Source organism: Hesperophylax consimilis, chromosome 28, assembly GCF_061612785.1.
Source record: "Hesperophylax consimilis isolate HC1 chromosome 28, BYU_Hcon_1.0, whole genome shotgun sequence".
NCBI classification, from domain to species: Eukaryota; Metazoa; Arthropoda; class Insecta; order Trichoptera; family Limnephilidae; genus Hesperophylax; species Hesperophylax consimilis.
The window spans coordinates 25054389-25071452 of record NC_142863.1 but is presented as its reverse complement, the minus strand read 5'-3'; the positions used below and the strand labels follow the sequence as shown (position 1 = coordinate 25071452).

General features: G+C 34.7%; 2 protein-coding genes across 2 annotated transcripts in view; one reads left to right on the top strand and one right to left on the bottom strand.

Moving 5' to 3' along the window:
- The first annotated feature begins 2345 nt into the window (after positions 1-2345).
- Nse1 (SMC5-SMC6 complex component Non-SMC element 1) lies at positions 2346-10363 on the top strand. Its single transcript, XM_089649016.1, has 4 exons — positions 2346-2535; positions 3474-3742; positions 4796-4957; positions 9720-10363. The coding sequence occupies exons 1-4, from the start codon at positions 2436-2438 to the stop codon at positions 9825-9827; spliced, it is 639 nt and encodes a 212-aa protein (XP_089505142.1). The 5' UTR covers positions 2346-2435; the 3' UTR covers positions 9828-10363.
- Positions 10364-13075: 2712 nt separating this feature from the next.
- The window catches only part of LOC149410416 (long-chain fatty acid transport protein 1-like), a 36265-nt gene continuing 32276 nt past the window's right edge, over positions 13076-17064 (bottom strand). The window contains exon 12 of the mRNA XM_089649015.1: positions 13076-15889. Within this exon, the coding sequence (XP_089505141.1) occupies positions 15578-15889 (312 nt within the window). The 3' untranslated portion in view covers positions 13076-15577. The remainder of the gene's footprint in view (positions 15890-17064) is intronic.

The window sequence follows — 17064 nt, the reverse complement described above, 5'->3', positions numbered from 1 at the left end:
GATTGATTTATATTATGCACGCTTAATTTAATGACTTGTACTTCTTCCGTATCCGTTTCCTAGAGATGTTTGGTTGTTAGAAAAAGTTAAATGAAATAAAGGAAGTTAATGAAATCATTATTAATATTTTGAAACGGGCGGTCCGTTTGATCAATTCCCATATCTTAATAAACGGATTGAAATCTTTAGAGCACAGGCGTTAGGTGGGAATGCTGTCCTTGTTCTACCGGTATTTCAATAGAAGATACTCTGAGGAATTAGCGTCATTGATCCCTTCTGTACCGGTGCATGGTCGGAAACACGCCAAACGCGCACCCATCATTTATTTGTACACGGTTGACATTTGTCTCGTTTTGAATTCAACAGCTCGTCTGTGACACAATTTGCCGGCCTCTGTGTTTCCTCCCTCCTGCAAACATGGGTCTCTTCTAGACCTTTTCCAAGTGTGACATGGGTCCCGGGGGAAATTATTTTCTTCGAGGTCTCCTGTGTGGGGTTAATACAGGGTGTATCGGCAAATAACATTTTTTACTCCAAATGTGCTAAGGAATAGCTGGTTAAAGTTTGTCGGGTACGTGCCGATACACCCTGTATATATTTTTTAATCGGTTAACCACTAACGACTAACCCGTAATCGCTCCGAACACAGTAGAAACTGTTGGCGGAAAGTTCACCGGCTTGTGGCTATGAGTCCAGAAGTTGAAATTTATAATATCAAAGCGGAAATTTTTTTTTTGGGTAGTTTTACAAAAAAAATTCTACTGATAATATATTATTTACCTATTAGTTCATGACGTCACATGAAAATGTAACACCCATTAAATAGAATAACATTTTTCAAACATGGCCCCGACTAGATACTAGGCCAGGCTAGGTATCTACGTTAAATAAATGATTGCTTTGATATTTTTGACTCTTGTAAAGGAAAGCATGTTAACTTTTATTATTTTTATTTGAAACTGTGTCTTATAATAACTGTGTCTTATAATCACTGTGTCTTATAATAAATGTGTCTTATAATAATTTTTTTTTCACTGATTCAATCTGTAGGTATTGCAATATGGAATTGTTGGCTGAGGTAGTGTATTCAAAACCTCTCTCTTGCCTGTAGAAATCATCCAGAGAATATTAATAAAAATAATTTTAAGTAAGACTTACGATTACCCCATCATCAGATTATTTATAGAATTTAAACTCCCTTCTCTGCCAATCATTTTAAAAAAACATCAGTTTTGCGATGATTCTTTCAACAACGAAAACCAAATAGTTTTTTCAAACAGCAACATACCAAATGTGCAAGGTTCTATAACCTCCCCGTGCTGCAAAACCACCACAGCCCAAACATTCTATAAATATAGTGGAGTGAAATGGTTTAACGAATTACCTCTAGATGTAAGTTTACAAAAAAAAATTGTTGAAATCCAAAAACACAATTAAAAATATAATTCAGCAGTATTTCTTTAATTATTACACTTTTAAAATAATATTACAATTCTCTAAAATAATTAGATATCCTTTGTTCTGCTTTCTTCTTTTTTCTCTCCTCCTTTTTTCTATTATTTTTTTACAACAATTGTCTGTAAATTGTATTATATTCTTCTTTGTTTAAAATAATAAGATTGTTAAAATAGTAATAAATTACGTTTCTCCACCTTTTTAACACGAGCGTTTGCTCGAAGAAAAGGTGTGTTACTTTACTCTTTCTGATTTAAAAAAAAAACAACTTTTTAATATGTATACATTATAACTGTACCTTTTTAATCCAATAAAGAAATAAAAAAAATATATATATGAAAAATGTTTTTTTAAATAAAATTAAAAACTGACCATAATGTGTCAACTGTATAATAAAATAGAGTGCTGAAGTAGACATTTTTGTCGATAATTTATACGGATTCAGAAAAATGTTCTGCTGTTGCTAAACAATATGTTGCGCCAATTATTTTTTTTATTTAAAAAAAGAAATACAAACTTTCCCAGGTTAAGAATTACCTTACAATATTTAAAAAATCTTCTACTACCACCATAGCAAGCGAAGAAAGTTGCTCGTTCCGTGATGGAGGAATTAAACGCATTACGAGTCGGTGGTATGTGGATGCCAACCCAGTCACTAACCAGGACAATAAATTGAAAGCAACGTAAATAAGAAAAAAAGAATCTAGAGAAGCAATTTTATGTACCGAGAGCCAAGTTGATACACTTTTGTGCTACATCTGTCATTTTCGATACGGAGCAATAGCTATATTCATAAAGTGTATGAATAATTTCTATTATTTCAAGCTGGCAGCACTCATATTTTGTTTTGACCGCCAAAACTTCATACTTCAGTCATGTCAAACGTCAAACATTAATTTCAAATGTGAATCGCTAACTGCCAAAGTATTTTATTTTCAAATAGTGTTGTTTCGTTTGTTTGCGACAAATATTTTATAATAATGGCATACGAAAACGTGCACAGAAATTTTCTTCGCACAATGATGTCGAAAGGCGTCCTATCTGAACGAGACGCTCAAAAACTTCTTCACGAGAATGAAGGTTAGAAAGGGTTTTGTAAATTACGATTAGTAAATATATCGAAGTCAGACGCACTCGTGTAAATGAAAACTGTTAATTACTAGACGAACCATTTTCATATTAAGTTTTGTTGTTTACGTGAGTTAGTTTTCTACTATGTTACATCAATATGAATATATTGCGTCCTTTGAGTGAATATTGACGATAAAGTTCGCCGAATTCCGCCTTACATTAACCCCAAACATGAGGAAAATAATTTCTCTCAGGGCCTATGTCATCGTTTCTGATGCTGTGTGGAGGGTGTTCTTTTCTAAGGAAAGGAAGGAGAGGGAGTTCTGGGAAGGTATGAGGGTTGTGTAAGAATCTAGGGATCAGTGTGTCCAGGAGTGACGGACATATAAATATATCCCTCCCACTGCGGCGCAAGAAGATGGGTCTAGAGACCAGTTGGAGAGGTCAAAGGGTCTCTCCAAACCAGCCTCTCTCGATCTGGTGCGCCACGCAGCTGGAAGGCAAGCGCATCCTGAACACACCTCACTGGATGAACCCGGGCACCCCTGCTAAGTCACCAAACGTAGCGAACCACTTGGGGTGACCTATGGCATAGGTGTTGGCTATCCAATAAGTGGTTCCTGGCGCGGCGGTACCCATACCAGCCTCCCAATTTGAAAACTTAATTACTGCCAGAAACAATTATTTATGCTGCGGGAGACGGTAAAACCTGTTTTTTGTTTATTTTACTACTCCCTGACTTAAATAGTCGTTTAGAATGCTACTGGAGCAGTGTTGCTTTGTAATAGCCACATTGTTTTATTTATTAAAATTATTTTTCCTTATTTATATCCAATTCAACCTAAATATGCCACAAAAAATTTGGAATTTACAAAAAAACTTCCTGTAATGGTTAAGGAAATATTTACAATTTATACCTAATAGATATTATGATGTCTTTTATGCAGTGTCAGACGTTATCTTTTTGATCAACGCCAAAATACGCCCTCTATCCCAAGAGCTGAAACAGATACAGAACGAGACAACGGGCGAGAGACAGATTGTGATGTTGTGGACTGGAGTTGGACAGGCAGCTTTGGCCCAGAACCAACACTCGGAGGCAGAAGTCCTGTACTGGAGAAACCTGATGCATCAGATAGTCTTGGCGGAAGGCAAAAAAATCAATGGAATTCGCGCCATGAATTTGGATAATAAGATTCAGAAGTCGAGGATTCAAGTAAGTGGAACTTTATGAGTGATAAAAGGGTTGGAAATGGAAAATAATGCATTTTAGTAGTTATTTAGTAAAATAAACATGTTTTGACATTTTAATTAAACCCAAAGTGACAACTTAAGAACCCATTTTGGGTTTGTAGGTTCATATCTTGGTTTGAAGAAAAAACTAACCTTAAAACTTTGACATCAATAACAATGGCCGCCAAGTAACAATCGTAACTATTAAATTCATTATTTTCCATTTCCGAAAACTGAAATACTTATCTAACTACTACAAAGACTTTTAAATATAAAAAGTGCCTGTTAAGCGTTGCCCCTATCTTCTGTATATTTACCACCAATTTTATGGTTTTCTTTATTTGCTGGTGCTCTCTCCTATTGGAGGTTGCCAGCATCACTCTGCAGACTGCAGTCCCGAACAACTCTGCAGAACTAAAGGCTCTTGTAGCAGTAAGCCATTAACCTTCAGCACGCCAAGATGCAAAACAGATCTTAGGTTATCGTGAGGGGTGACTCAGTTACCCCACGCATTTTTCATTTACTGCCTTTTTTCCATTTATTCATACATTTTACTGATTCTTATTGCTTATACTTATAATATATTAATTATTTTCATATGATATGACAAAAAAAAGTGAGGTGAAATTAACATTTGTAAACGATTTGATAAAGTCTTGTGTTTTATTGTTAATATATTTTTCGTTATCAGTAATTTTAGTTACAAAAATCGTTAAGTGTGCCATTTAATTTTTTGTTGTTTGCATTCAAATTTTTAATATTTCAAAAAATATGAGTTCATTTCTAATAATAAAATTTGAAAGCTTATTTCATCACATTTCAAAAACAGTTTTTTGTTTTCGTATCTGACCTTCTGACCGAATATGCCAGAGGCCTGAGGAGTTAAATTTAAACTTAGGTCTCAGTTACTAAAGGCTTGTTTCGTCTTAATAAAACACTGCTCCTGGCCATCAATGCGAACCCTCACTTCTTGGGAAGGTTTCATTATTTCATTATCCAGCATTGTTAATGAACTGTGCCTATAACAATTTGTCAGGATCTCCTCTCAGAGTGGACATCGGCTCACTACCTGGTGGTGGATGACTCCGGAGACTATACCCTGGGGCCCCGCGGCATCCACGAGTTTGAATCCTACCTGCGCCAGCACCTGCCCGACACCCTGGACATCTGCCTGCTCTGCAAGAAACCTGTCTACCAGGTAGGCTGTGAACATCTAGTCCCAACTGCTCACAGAGCCAGAGAAACTGTGGCATATTGTAATGTATGAAATGTTAGGTAGGTACATTCCAATGTTTAAAAGGAAACGGTAGAGCAGAGATGTCCATCTCATGATTGTGGGATTAATTTCCTGTCAAGTAAGTTGGGTGATCATAAATAATAAGAATGAATTCTTAATGGAAAATATATTGAAACATCAAGAGTTACAACAAAGCAGTACAGATGATAAACATTGTAACCATAGAAATAAATATAGGCACATACCCGATGGACTCCTGAATCAAACTAAACTAACTTAACGTGAAACGAAAGAATGACAATGGATGGCGAACGAAGACTTGCTCTCGGCAGCGGGGAACGGACCCGAGTCGAAAGCCAGGACATCCTTCCCTTGGTGGAAGCAGGAGGACGCAACTCCTTCAATGGACGCCTGCAGGGGCATCAGGCCTGCAGCACGTGGTAGTCGACCAGACTCTTCAACGGAGCCAAGACAGCAATCCGTATTTTTTTTTATTTTTATTTTTTTTTTTTATTATTGTACAACAGAACATTCGTTCCAGTTACAGTACAATTTTACAAACAGTATAATTTAAAACAAATTCAATACAATTTTACAAACAATTCAATACAATTTTACAAACAGTATAATTTTACATCATATCAGCATTTGGGTAAGTGACTCTTCAAAAATTGTTTTAGGTCGTTTAAAGAACAGTCATTTACATCCAAATTCTTTGCTAATTCGTTCAACAGCACCACTCCCCTCGTCATGCTATGCTTTGCCAAGACGTCGGTTTTGCCATTTGGTACTCTAAATAAGTCATGGTATCGACTTCGGCTGTAGTGGTCTGGTACATATAAATCATAGCATCCCAAGAGGAATGGGCTATCAATAAAATTGTTCCAAATTTTGAAAGATATAGTGGCTAGGCTTGCTTTCCGCCTAGTTTCCAGACTCACAGAATTGGTTTCCTCAAGTAAGTCGATATGGTGCATGAACCTGGGATAGGTTCCATGCGTCCGCATATAGACATACCTGAGGAATTTCTTCTGGATTTGCTCTATCATTTCAATGTACTTCTGGTGGTACGGTGCCCAAACATCGCTCGCATACTCCAGCTTGCTTCTCAGTATGCCATCGAACAATGCTAACATAGCATCTTGGTTATTGAACTGCTTGCATGTCCTAATGACGAATCCAAGAAGTTTGTAGCAAGACTGAGTGAGCTGCGATATATGGCCAGAGAATTTCAGTTCGGGATCAAAGACGACACCGAGATCCTTTACAGAATTTACACGTGATAGTGTTTCGCCCTTTATCTTATAATCGTAAAGTATAGTGTTTAAAGAGCGAGTGTAAGACATAGTGACACATTTTTTTGTATTGAAATCTAATTTGTTTATCAACGACCATTCAGATAGTGCATCCAGATCAGCTTGCATTTTAAGACAGTCTTGTTGGGAGTTTATTTCCATTAGAATTTTAAGGTCATCTGCAAACAGTAGACATTTACTATTCTTAACATAGTTTTGGATGTCATTTATTAGTATTAGAAACAACAGCGGTCCGAGGTTAGACCCTTGAGGAATTCCAGATTTCGCTGAGAATTTTTTTGAATTATGTCCATTTACCGAAACAAATTGTTTTCTGGATTTTAAATATGATGAGAAAAAGTTTAGTGTTGGTAGGTCGAAACCTAGTTTAAACATTTTCCTCAGTAAGATATCATGGTTAACACGGTCAAATGCTTTGGCAAAGTCGGTGTAAACTACATGTGTTTGGTGCCTTGAGTCTAAACCGGTGGCTACCAATCTCGAGAAAGTAAGCAGATTTGTGACTGTTGATTTCTTTGGAAGGAAACCGTGTTGATTTTCTCCAATGAATGGCATAATCTGGAGACTTAATTTGTCACAAATCATTTTTTCAAATAGTTTTGGTAGCACTGATAATACGGCTACCGGTCTGTAGTTTTTGACGTCTGTCTTGTCACCAGCCTTGAAAATGGGACTGACTCGGGTCAGTTTCCATATCTGGGGGAAAGTAGAAGTCAAAATACTGGTATTAAATATATGACAAAGAGCTTCACTTATCATTGGCGCTATGCTAATGATAGTACTGGAAGGGATTCCATCCGGCCCTGTAGCCTTGTCAGTCTTCAGTTTACGGATATAAGCTATTCTTAGTGGCAGCGGGAGAACGCAGCTCCTTCAATGGACGCCTGCAGGGGCATCAGGCCTGCAGCACGTGGTAGTCGACCAGACTCTTCAACGGAGCCAAGACAGCAATCCGTTTTCTTGCGACACGGGGACACTCCGCCAAGAACAACCAGCCACAGCTAGGACCAAACCAATCTCGGTTTCAAGTCCGAAACACGAGCACTCCGACATGACCACCGGCCAACACTCAATAAAAGCGGGATTCCATATTCCCCCACTAAAATAATAACAAACACGAACTGTTCGTGAATGGATAAACACCCCGCGCCTTTTTTAAAAGAAATAATAACTCCTATTCACATGATTAACTCAGATTGAAGCCCCTTTAAAGGAGAGTGACTGCATCCACCGATCAGCAGGCCTAGCTGACCGGGGAGGAAGTGGCCATAAACAAAACTGTACTTCCTTCCTTCAAAATATTGCCAAAGTTCGAAAAAAATACCCATAGACAAAATAAACCCAATTAAGCAAGAACTTCTCTTGTCACAAAATATTTATGTGACAATATGTGAGGCTGGGGGAGTGATGAAGGGAATGAGATGGGGAACAGCTGTTATTTTTATTAGTTGAAAGCATAAAATCAAGCTCTACAATTTACCGGCATTCGTATGTCAAATTCAATAGTCTGCAGCGTATTATCTTACTCTTACAAACTCAGTTACTATAGCGCCAATTGTATGTCAAATTCAATAGTCCGCCGCGTCTTATCTTACTCTTACAAACTCAGTTACTATAGCGCCAATTGTATGTCAAATTCAATAGTCTGCAGCGTATTATCTTACTCTTACAAACTCAGTTACTATAGCGCCAATTGTATGTCAAATTCAATAGTCTGCAGCGTATTATCTTACTCTTACAAACTCAGTTACTATAGCGCCAATTGTATGTCAAATTCAATAGTCCGCCGCGTCTTATCTTACTCTTACAAACTCAGTTACTATAGCGCCAATTGTATGTCAAATTCAATAGTCTGCAGCGTATTATCTTACTCTTACAAACTCAGTTACTATAGCGCCAATTGTATGTCAAATTCAATAGTCTGCAGCGTATTATCTTACTCTTACAAACTCAGTTACTATAGCGCCAATTGTATGTCAAATTCAATAGTCTGCAGCGTATTATCTTACTCTTACAAACTCAGTTACTATAGCGCCAATTGTATGTCAAATTCAATAGTCCGCCGCGTCTTATCTTACTCTTACAAACTCAGTTACTATAGCGCCAATTGTATGTCAAATTCAATAGTCTGCAGCGTATTATCTTACTCTTACAAACTCAGTTACTATAGCGCCAATTGTATGTCAAATTCAATAGTCTGCAGCGTATTATCTTACTCTTACAAACTCAGTTACTATAGCGCCAATTGTATGTCAAATTCAATAGTCTGCAGCGTATTATCTTACTCTTACAAACTCAGTTACTATAGCGCCAATTGTATGTCAAATTCAATAGTCCGCCGCGTCTTATCTTACTCTTACAAATTCAGTTACTATAGCGCCAATTGTATGTCAAATTCAATAGTCTGCAGCGTATTATCTTACTCTTACAAACTCAGTTACTATAGCGCCAATTGTATGTCAAATTCAATAGTCTGCAGCGTATTATCTTACTCTTACAAACTCAGTTACTATAGCGCCAATTGTATGTCAAATTCAATAGTCTGCAGCGTATTATCTTACTCTTACAAACTCAGTTACTATAGCGCCAATTGTATGTCAAATTCAATAGTCCGCCGCGTCTTATCTTACTCTTACAAACTCAGTTACTATAGCGCCAATTGTATGCCAAATTCAATAGTCTGCAGCGTATTATCTTACTCTTACAAACTCAGTTACTATAGCGCCAATTGTATGTCAAATTCAATAGTCTGCAGCGTATTATCTTACTCTTACAAACTCAGTTACTATAGCGCCAATTGTATGTCAAATTCAATAGTCCGCCGCGTCTTATCTTACTCTTACAAACTCAGTTACTATAGCGCCAATTGTATGTCAAATTCAATAGTCTGCAGCGTATTATCTTACTCTTACAAACTCAGTTACTATAGCGCCAATTGTATGTCAAATTCAATAGTCTGCCGCGTATTATCTTATTCTTACAAACTCAGTTACTATAGCTCTGATTAGTTTGCTAGAGCTGTCCATTTTACCAGGAACCTTGGTTCAATATTATTGATTTAAGACATTACGGTTATACCTCTGTATATTCTAGCAACTGGCGCATGTGTTTCTGTTCATTTTGTTCTGCTACGTTTTTTGTTTGAATAAGTTTACAAAATGAAGTCTCCTCACAATCGTGATACCTTAACTCTAAACCAAAACTAGAAATTTTACAAAAGATCGATAATGATGTTTGTTCTTACGAAATACCTGATTTAATTGTGAGCATATTTTGTATATATGCACTACAATCTGTAGCTTTCGCCAATTGGACACTTGCCTGGTTTTTAGGGTGGCAGATTGAGAACAACTTTATTTAGTTATGAATTTGAATCTGTTCCCTAAATTCTTGTCTTCTGATTCCAGAGCATCAACTGCGATCACTGTGGCCAGTATTACCATGGCTACTGCCTCAAAGTGTCCCTGACAAGGACCAACAAATGGCCGTGCTGCAAAGAGATCAACAACTCGTGATGAAAAGACCATTCAATGTTTTAGTTCACTGCGATAAAAAAAAAACCTGTTTATAAAATTATTTGTTTGTTGTAAAGGAAGAAAACATAGAAATATGTATGTTCCTTTATTGTAACGTAAAACCAGTTTTTTTAAATGTAAATATAGTACATTAGTACCAACTGTCAAGAGCCAGTGGGACTATGGCATCCGCAATTGGGTTGTTAGGCTGAAGGGAGTAGGAATGGAAGGAGAAGAGGAAGGGAAAGATCGGGAAGTACATGGCTATCCAAATTTGGTCACCAAACATGGCTAAAACCATTTCAAGCAACATTTCGATTCTGATTTTAAAATGCCTTTTAGACGTGTTTCATGGTCAAAATATTTGCCCAATTGAGGCTTAAATTTCCAATACAAAATTGTGTTTACGAAATTTAAATATAATGTTAGGTGAGTGTACTTACACAGAGTACTTAGACAGAGCACTGGGTTAATGTGCTAAATGAAACTTTTTGTATAGAACGCATTTTTAGTTTTCTTTTTTTATTCTATGACTCTATATAACTTTTTAAAGGTGTGTTTAATTGTCATTTTGATGAAATACCATGGAACCGTGATGTACAGTTATTGTAATGCGTATCTAAAACTAAAACAAACTGTTATTCAAACATTATTTTATTTTGTACTTCATAATCTAGACAAAACATTCAATGGACACATTAAAGAATATGAAATATTCAAATTTTAACAATCTTTAGAAATTTAATGTCAAAATATTTTATACATTTGTTTGCATTTATTAGCATTTTTGTTATGTATTTTATCACATTTAATTCAGCAAATTTATCCGGGATAAAACCTGTTAAAAATTATTTTATTTTTAGTATTAATTTCTATGAATATTTTGTAATTTAAAAACCGACCATTCTCGTACAGGAAATATCAACTGTGAATACATATGGCGTAAGCTCGAATCTATACCGGTGCTCAACGATTCAATTATACTAGCTCTTCAGAGCACTTACCATTGAAATACCAATAGAACAAACACAGCACTCACTCCTGACTAGTGTTTGCATTCTATTCATGGGAATATGAAGTCGTGTAAAAACAATATTCGGAGAGCGGCCTGGCGTAATGGACGGACCTAAGATCGAATTTGCCCTAGCAGGTCTAAAAGATTTATCTTTCCGTGGGGTTTATTTTAATTATTCTGATGAATGTGTTACTAAAATCTCAGATGTTTCTAGAGGAACCCCTCGGGAAGTTACTTCTTCATCATCGTCTAGAAAAATAAAATATGGTGCTTCTCGCTATTTTTATAGTTGAATAACGTTTTATAAAATTTAAAACCATTTTACACAAAATATTTGAATGGTAAGGTACTGTTTTTTATTAATCTTAAATATAAATAATTTACATCCGTAGGGATCAGTCTAAAAAACATGTATATTATCGTTACAAATTCGTTAATTAAAATGTGAGTCTCATTAGTTTTATGTCGCATTAAATTAAAGTTGTTGAAATTAGTAGTGAAAAAATAAAACCAATTTATTTCTTTATTATAATATAATATATGTATGAGAATGTTAACATTTTGCCATATGTTTTTCTTATATAATATGTACGAGAATGTTAACATTATGCCATTTGTTTTTCTAATATAATGTGTATGAGAATGTTAACATTTTGCCATATGTGTTTCTTATATAATATGTACGAGAATGTTAACATTATGCCATATGTCTTCTTATATAATATGTATGATAATGTTAACATTGTGCCAAATGTTTTTCTTAATTATTTTTTTATGTTTGTACGTTTAGTTTGTTTTTCTAAGTATTATTTGGTTTATGTTTAGGAGATATAATTATACCAAAAAAACAATAACAATATACTAAGATTATGTGGTATATATCGAGGGCTTAAAGTCCAACAGCGTTATTTACAAAAAGCATACAAATAATTCTAGGTCTAATCCCCTCAGGCAGTTTTTTGAACAAACAGTTTTACCCACAGAGCCAATTTGTTTGTTTTAGGGAATATCTCATGATCTTGTACAAATCTGTTACGTTAAAAAGAGAAAACACCACACTTTATATTCAAATCTAGAAGTTAACCACAGAAGAATTAAAATTTACACTTCTATGAAAGGTTCCGAACGCAATTTGACAAAAAATGATAAAACTCTGTGAATTTTTATCAATTTTTTATATGAAAAGACAAAAAAGTGAGGTGGCCAGAAGGTTGTCTTTTTTTTGGTTATTAGTAATTTTAGTTCAGTGCCAGAGACCTAAGGGGTTAAAGTCAAAAAGATAACATCTATTAAAAAAAAACATACTCATACTAATTATTGGTATTTCTTTTTGCAGATAACTTTGTTTGACTTTAAGCCCTAGAATGTTTTTTTGTAGATGACATTGTTGGATTTTAAGCCCTCGATATGTAGAAATATAACATGTATCTACATATTCATTATAAAAATATAAAACACTTAAACATTTATTGGACACTATTATTTATCTGGTCATTAAGTAGCATAATATTATTAATTACTACCATTAAAAATGTGTACACACAATTATGTATAAGTATTATTTAACAAAAAAAATGGTTCTGCTTTATACATTTTTGAAGTAAATTTCGTTATAATAGTATTTAATGTACATCTTCTTTCTTAGCCTATATTTTAGGAATGAGACGCCTAGTCTAAATAATTAAGTTTGTACATTTAAATAACATAAGACTTTTTAAACTAATAATTGCCCGTTTACCAGTTCTGTTGGTTAGAAAATTTAACATTTGAATGCCGTCTTCACTGCCAATTTGAAATTCATGAAATCCTTTGGTTTCCATTAGAACATATTCCTTTTTGTAAAATTTATCAGTCCTACTGTCCCAATTCAAGAAATCTATTAGTTTTAATATTGCACTTCATGAAATTCATTATACAAATATTCCAGTTCATGAAATCTGTCAGCCCTATTAGTTTGTGAAATCCATTAGTGTTATTGTTCCAGTTCATGAAATCTGTCAACCCCATTAGTTTGTGAAATCCATTAGTGTTATTGTTCCAGTTCATGAAATCTGTCAGCCCTGATAGTTTATAAAATCCATTGGTGCTATTGTTCCAGTTCGTGAAATATGTCAGCCCTAATAGTTTGTGAAATCCATTGGTGCTATGTACTCTGTTCCAGTTCATGAAATCTGTCAGCCCTAATAGTTTGTGAAATCCATTGGTGCTATGTACTCTGTTCCAGTTCATGAAATATGTCAGCCCTAATAGTTTGTGAAATCCATTGGTGCTATGTACTCTGTTCCAGTTCATGAAATCTGTCAGCCCTAATAGTTTGTGAAATCCATTGGTGCTATGTACTCTGTTCCAGTTCATGAAATCTGTCAGCCCTAATAGTTTGTGAAATCCATTGGTGCTATGTACTCTGTTCCAGTTCATGAAATCTGTCAGCCCTAATAGTTTGTGAAATCCATTGGTGCTATGTACTCTGTTCCAGTTCATGAAATCTGTCAGCCCTAATAGTTTGTGAAATCCATTGAACCTACTGTTTTTATATTTTATAAGAAATTTTATATTATTCTTAAAAATACCTGGTACCGATCCCAATATGTCAGTAGCGGCTAATATTATATCTAAAGTGATGCATCAGACAATCTACTGTAACTTTTCTTAGGTAATATATGTTATATAATATCACACAACATTACATAGCACTCTTTTTAGGGTGAATTGCCTAATACAAAAAAAAAAAAAACATATCTATAAAGCAACATGGCACACATAACAGTGATAATAATATGTATATAGACTTTTTGGTTCATTGACAAAGAACAGAATAGATAAGATATTCTGTGTAAGAAATCAAATGGTAAATAATTGAGGTCACTGAGATTTTGTGCACTGGAAATTTTGTAATTCGCAAGAAGCAACTATGAGCCGAAAAGACAATCCAAATAAGAGATCCATGCGTTTCAATTTGAAAGAAAAGTGATTTTAAATTTGCAAATTGCATAATAGTTGATCAATTTCGCCAGAAGTCAGAAAAAACTATTGAGCTATGGGCACACGGTCACGAATTTTTTTTTTATACCCCAGAGATTATTTTGCTGTCTTCTATATCAAACGCCATTAATTCCATCTTAATTTGTCTAATGCATTTTTTTAACACGGAATAAAGTTTGACATAATGCATTAGTGTGTCAAGTACAATTTTATGCGTCTCTCAAGATTTATCGTGTTTAATTTTTGGGTTACTACGCCATGTTGCACTTCCTCCTTTAGCCAACTTTTAGGATAGCGTCATTACAGTGTATCATCAGGACGGCATCATTTTGAGTGTGCAAACTTGGCCACCTGGACAAATCGGCAATTGCCAAGCACTTAATTGAAACCGGCCATTACTTTGGATTTGTGCCTAAAGCGCTGGGAAGGCCCAAAAAGCATCGAGCTTGCCTAATTACGGTGCAATTGAAATCCACAAAAACACATAAATATAAATAGGGAGCATAATAGTTCTTGGTAGCCGATACAGGACATTTACACTTAAACCGCATCAAGATGATTAACGCTTGCAACACGGTATCACTTGTACATACATAAACACACACTTGGCCACAATCTGCATATCTGCCCTGATGATTGACAGCATAACGCTGTTTGAAATGTTAGCTAAGGGAGGAAGCACAACACAGCAAAATAATCCAAACATTAATCATGATAATACTTTTGACCATCTCTCAAGATGATTTCTTTTTTAAATAAATTTTTCAGTTAGTTCCTACAATTTTAAAATAAAACTGGATTTTTGGTATTGTAATTTGAGGTGAGTGGTTGACGTGACAAGGCAATTTCAACCTTATCGCCACCAGCGCAAAGAGTGCATGATTATTTTTAATTTGCATTTTTATTTCAGATAGTGCACCGCGCCTTAACACATTGGTGCATTATACCCTTGATTTAGTACTACCAACTACAGTTCGACAATTAAATGTAGAAATTTATTAAAGTTAAAGTTATTTATTAGAGTTGGCATAAAATTTGAAACAATAATATTGTAGTAAGAAATATTAATAGTTCATTCCGATGTGAGTTTATGCCGGGCTCTCCAAGTTGACATTTGACAGGGAAAAAAGGCAGACCTCATTTTTTGAACATTTTTTTACGATTTTTTACATTTCTTAGTTCTTGTCTCTTTTTCACGTAGTTTTATAACTGGAATTTCACAGAAGTTTCACAGAATTTGAACGATTCATCAAATTCTGTGAAACAACCCGTCCTAAATGTTATAAATGGCCTATTCGAGATGTCAATCTGTGGCTTGCTTTAAAAGAGCCAATGTCCTATTTTTTTTCAATTTTGCCTCAAAATTGGGTTATATTCCGAATTCAAAAAGAACTTTTCGATTTTGAGAAAGGATTTTTCGATTTGCGGGAGCCAACGTTGCACTAAAAAATTGCTTTTCTCAAAATTAAGACTTGCCAAAATTCTACATAGGCCTCGTAAAATTTTTAAAACTGACATTGGACCTTTTAGAGGCAAGCCACATCAATTTAAAATAATAATAACACTTTCCAGTGCAATTAAAAACATAGAATGAAAAATATACACCTAAACCATAGTAATATTTTAAAATTAATTGTTTTGAATTTGAACATCTTGGTGTTGTCATTAAAAGCAATTAAAACGATTCCAGTGCCCCCCTTTCCACATTTACTCGCTATATATATTCCCATATTATACAATTAATTAGTATGGATTATAACCTCACTTTGCCATCGCAGATGTCTCTATGAAGAGATTCAGTGACAGGAATGTACGAGGAGGTGGTTGGATCTAAGAAATAAACACTGTCTTTTATCACATTGACGTTAAAACTGTCTTTTCTTAAATCAGTCTTAATCATTTTAAAAGTAGTTGTGATTGGAATTTCCGCCATTACACGGATGAACACGGGGCGCGCAAAAGGTGGTAAAGATTTGGTCATGGATTTAACGAGGTTCGCTAAATCCAACTTGTTGTCTGGGTCCACGATTGCCGCCATCCCCGCTTTGCCTTCTACGTGTGGTATCTGAAATTGTTAATTAACACAATGTTAATATTATTAAGAATTAAAAAACATCTTTGGTTGAAGAGTTTCGCAGAGATCAGAGGTGTTACATTGGGATAACATTCAAATACACTCTCTATAAAGAAAGATACCAGCCAATAAAAATACATTCTCTATAAAGATAGCAGCCAATAAAAATACATTCTCTATAAAGATAGCAGCCAATAAAAATACATTCTCTTTAAAGATAGTAGCCAATAAAAATACATTCTCTATAAAGATAGTAGCCAATAAAAATACATTCTCTATAAAGATAGCAGCTAATAAAAATTTGCAGTGAGAAAATGTAGATAATGTTGGTAGTTCTTAATCGAATTATGAAACAGTTGAATATGACCAAAGGGACTTAACATTGTCTTCAATAATTAAAATATTACGATTTAAGGTTTTGATCATTAAGTTATTCAAAAAAAAAATAACATTTCATTTGTAAATAAACACGAATTACTTATTATTACAAATAATACAATTATTTTAATTGAATCCCGAAGACTTTAAGTGACATGGGAGAAAGCGAGATAGCGAATGTAGCAACACACACGTTTAGTATGAGAAGAACTACCCGACTGACAGTAGGTCATCTCATACAGCGTTCCGGTGTAAGCGAATAAGCATATTGTCATCCCGATCACATCTGTGAAGGAGAATATAATATTCGACGCAACTTTTAAGTAAATAAACGCTACCCGGTCTAGTTTCCTATACCTATTTCGTTTACACACGCATATTGTTTGAATATCTATCTTTGTCATAGGTAAGTGAATGTTTATACATATTAAGAATTTACTGGAAACGTAAGTGCGTTTGTTACTTGCCACATTTTGAGAGATAATAACGTGTCTACATGTTTGTAATTTCATTGCAATTGCTAATGTTGTTCACAAAAAGGGTTTCAGCATTAAATTAGACAATTTAGAAGATTTGGAAATAAACAAAGAAGTTAAAAAAGACATTGATGTACCTAAAATAACCAAACCAATTAAATATTGCTTTAATCTGGCCGTAAGATCAGTTCGGATATAAAAACAAAAAATAGCCATCAGCCGGCCTGACACTGAAATAGATTTTTAGTTTTAACATTGAGAAGTGTATTTACTTGTGATGATTTTTCATTTTCACTGAAAATGACACTATTC

Bases quoted from the DNA above. Each gene is read 5' to 3' on its own strand.
- Nse1 (XM_089649016.1), top strand. From the start codon at position 2,436: ATGGCATACGAAAACGTGCACAGAAATTTTCTTCGCACAATGATGTCG. The intron at 2,536-3,473 runs GTTAGAAAGGGT...TCTTTTATGCAG, and splicing joins ACTTCTTCACGAGAATGAAG to TGTCAGACGTTATCTTTTTG. The intron at 3,743-4,795 runs GTAAGTGGAACT...ACAATTTGTCAG, and splicing joins TTCAGAAGTCGAGGATTCAA to GATCTCCTCTCAGAGTGGAC.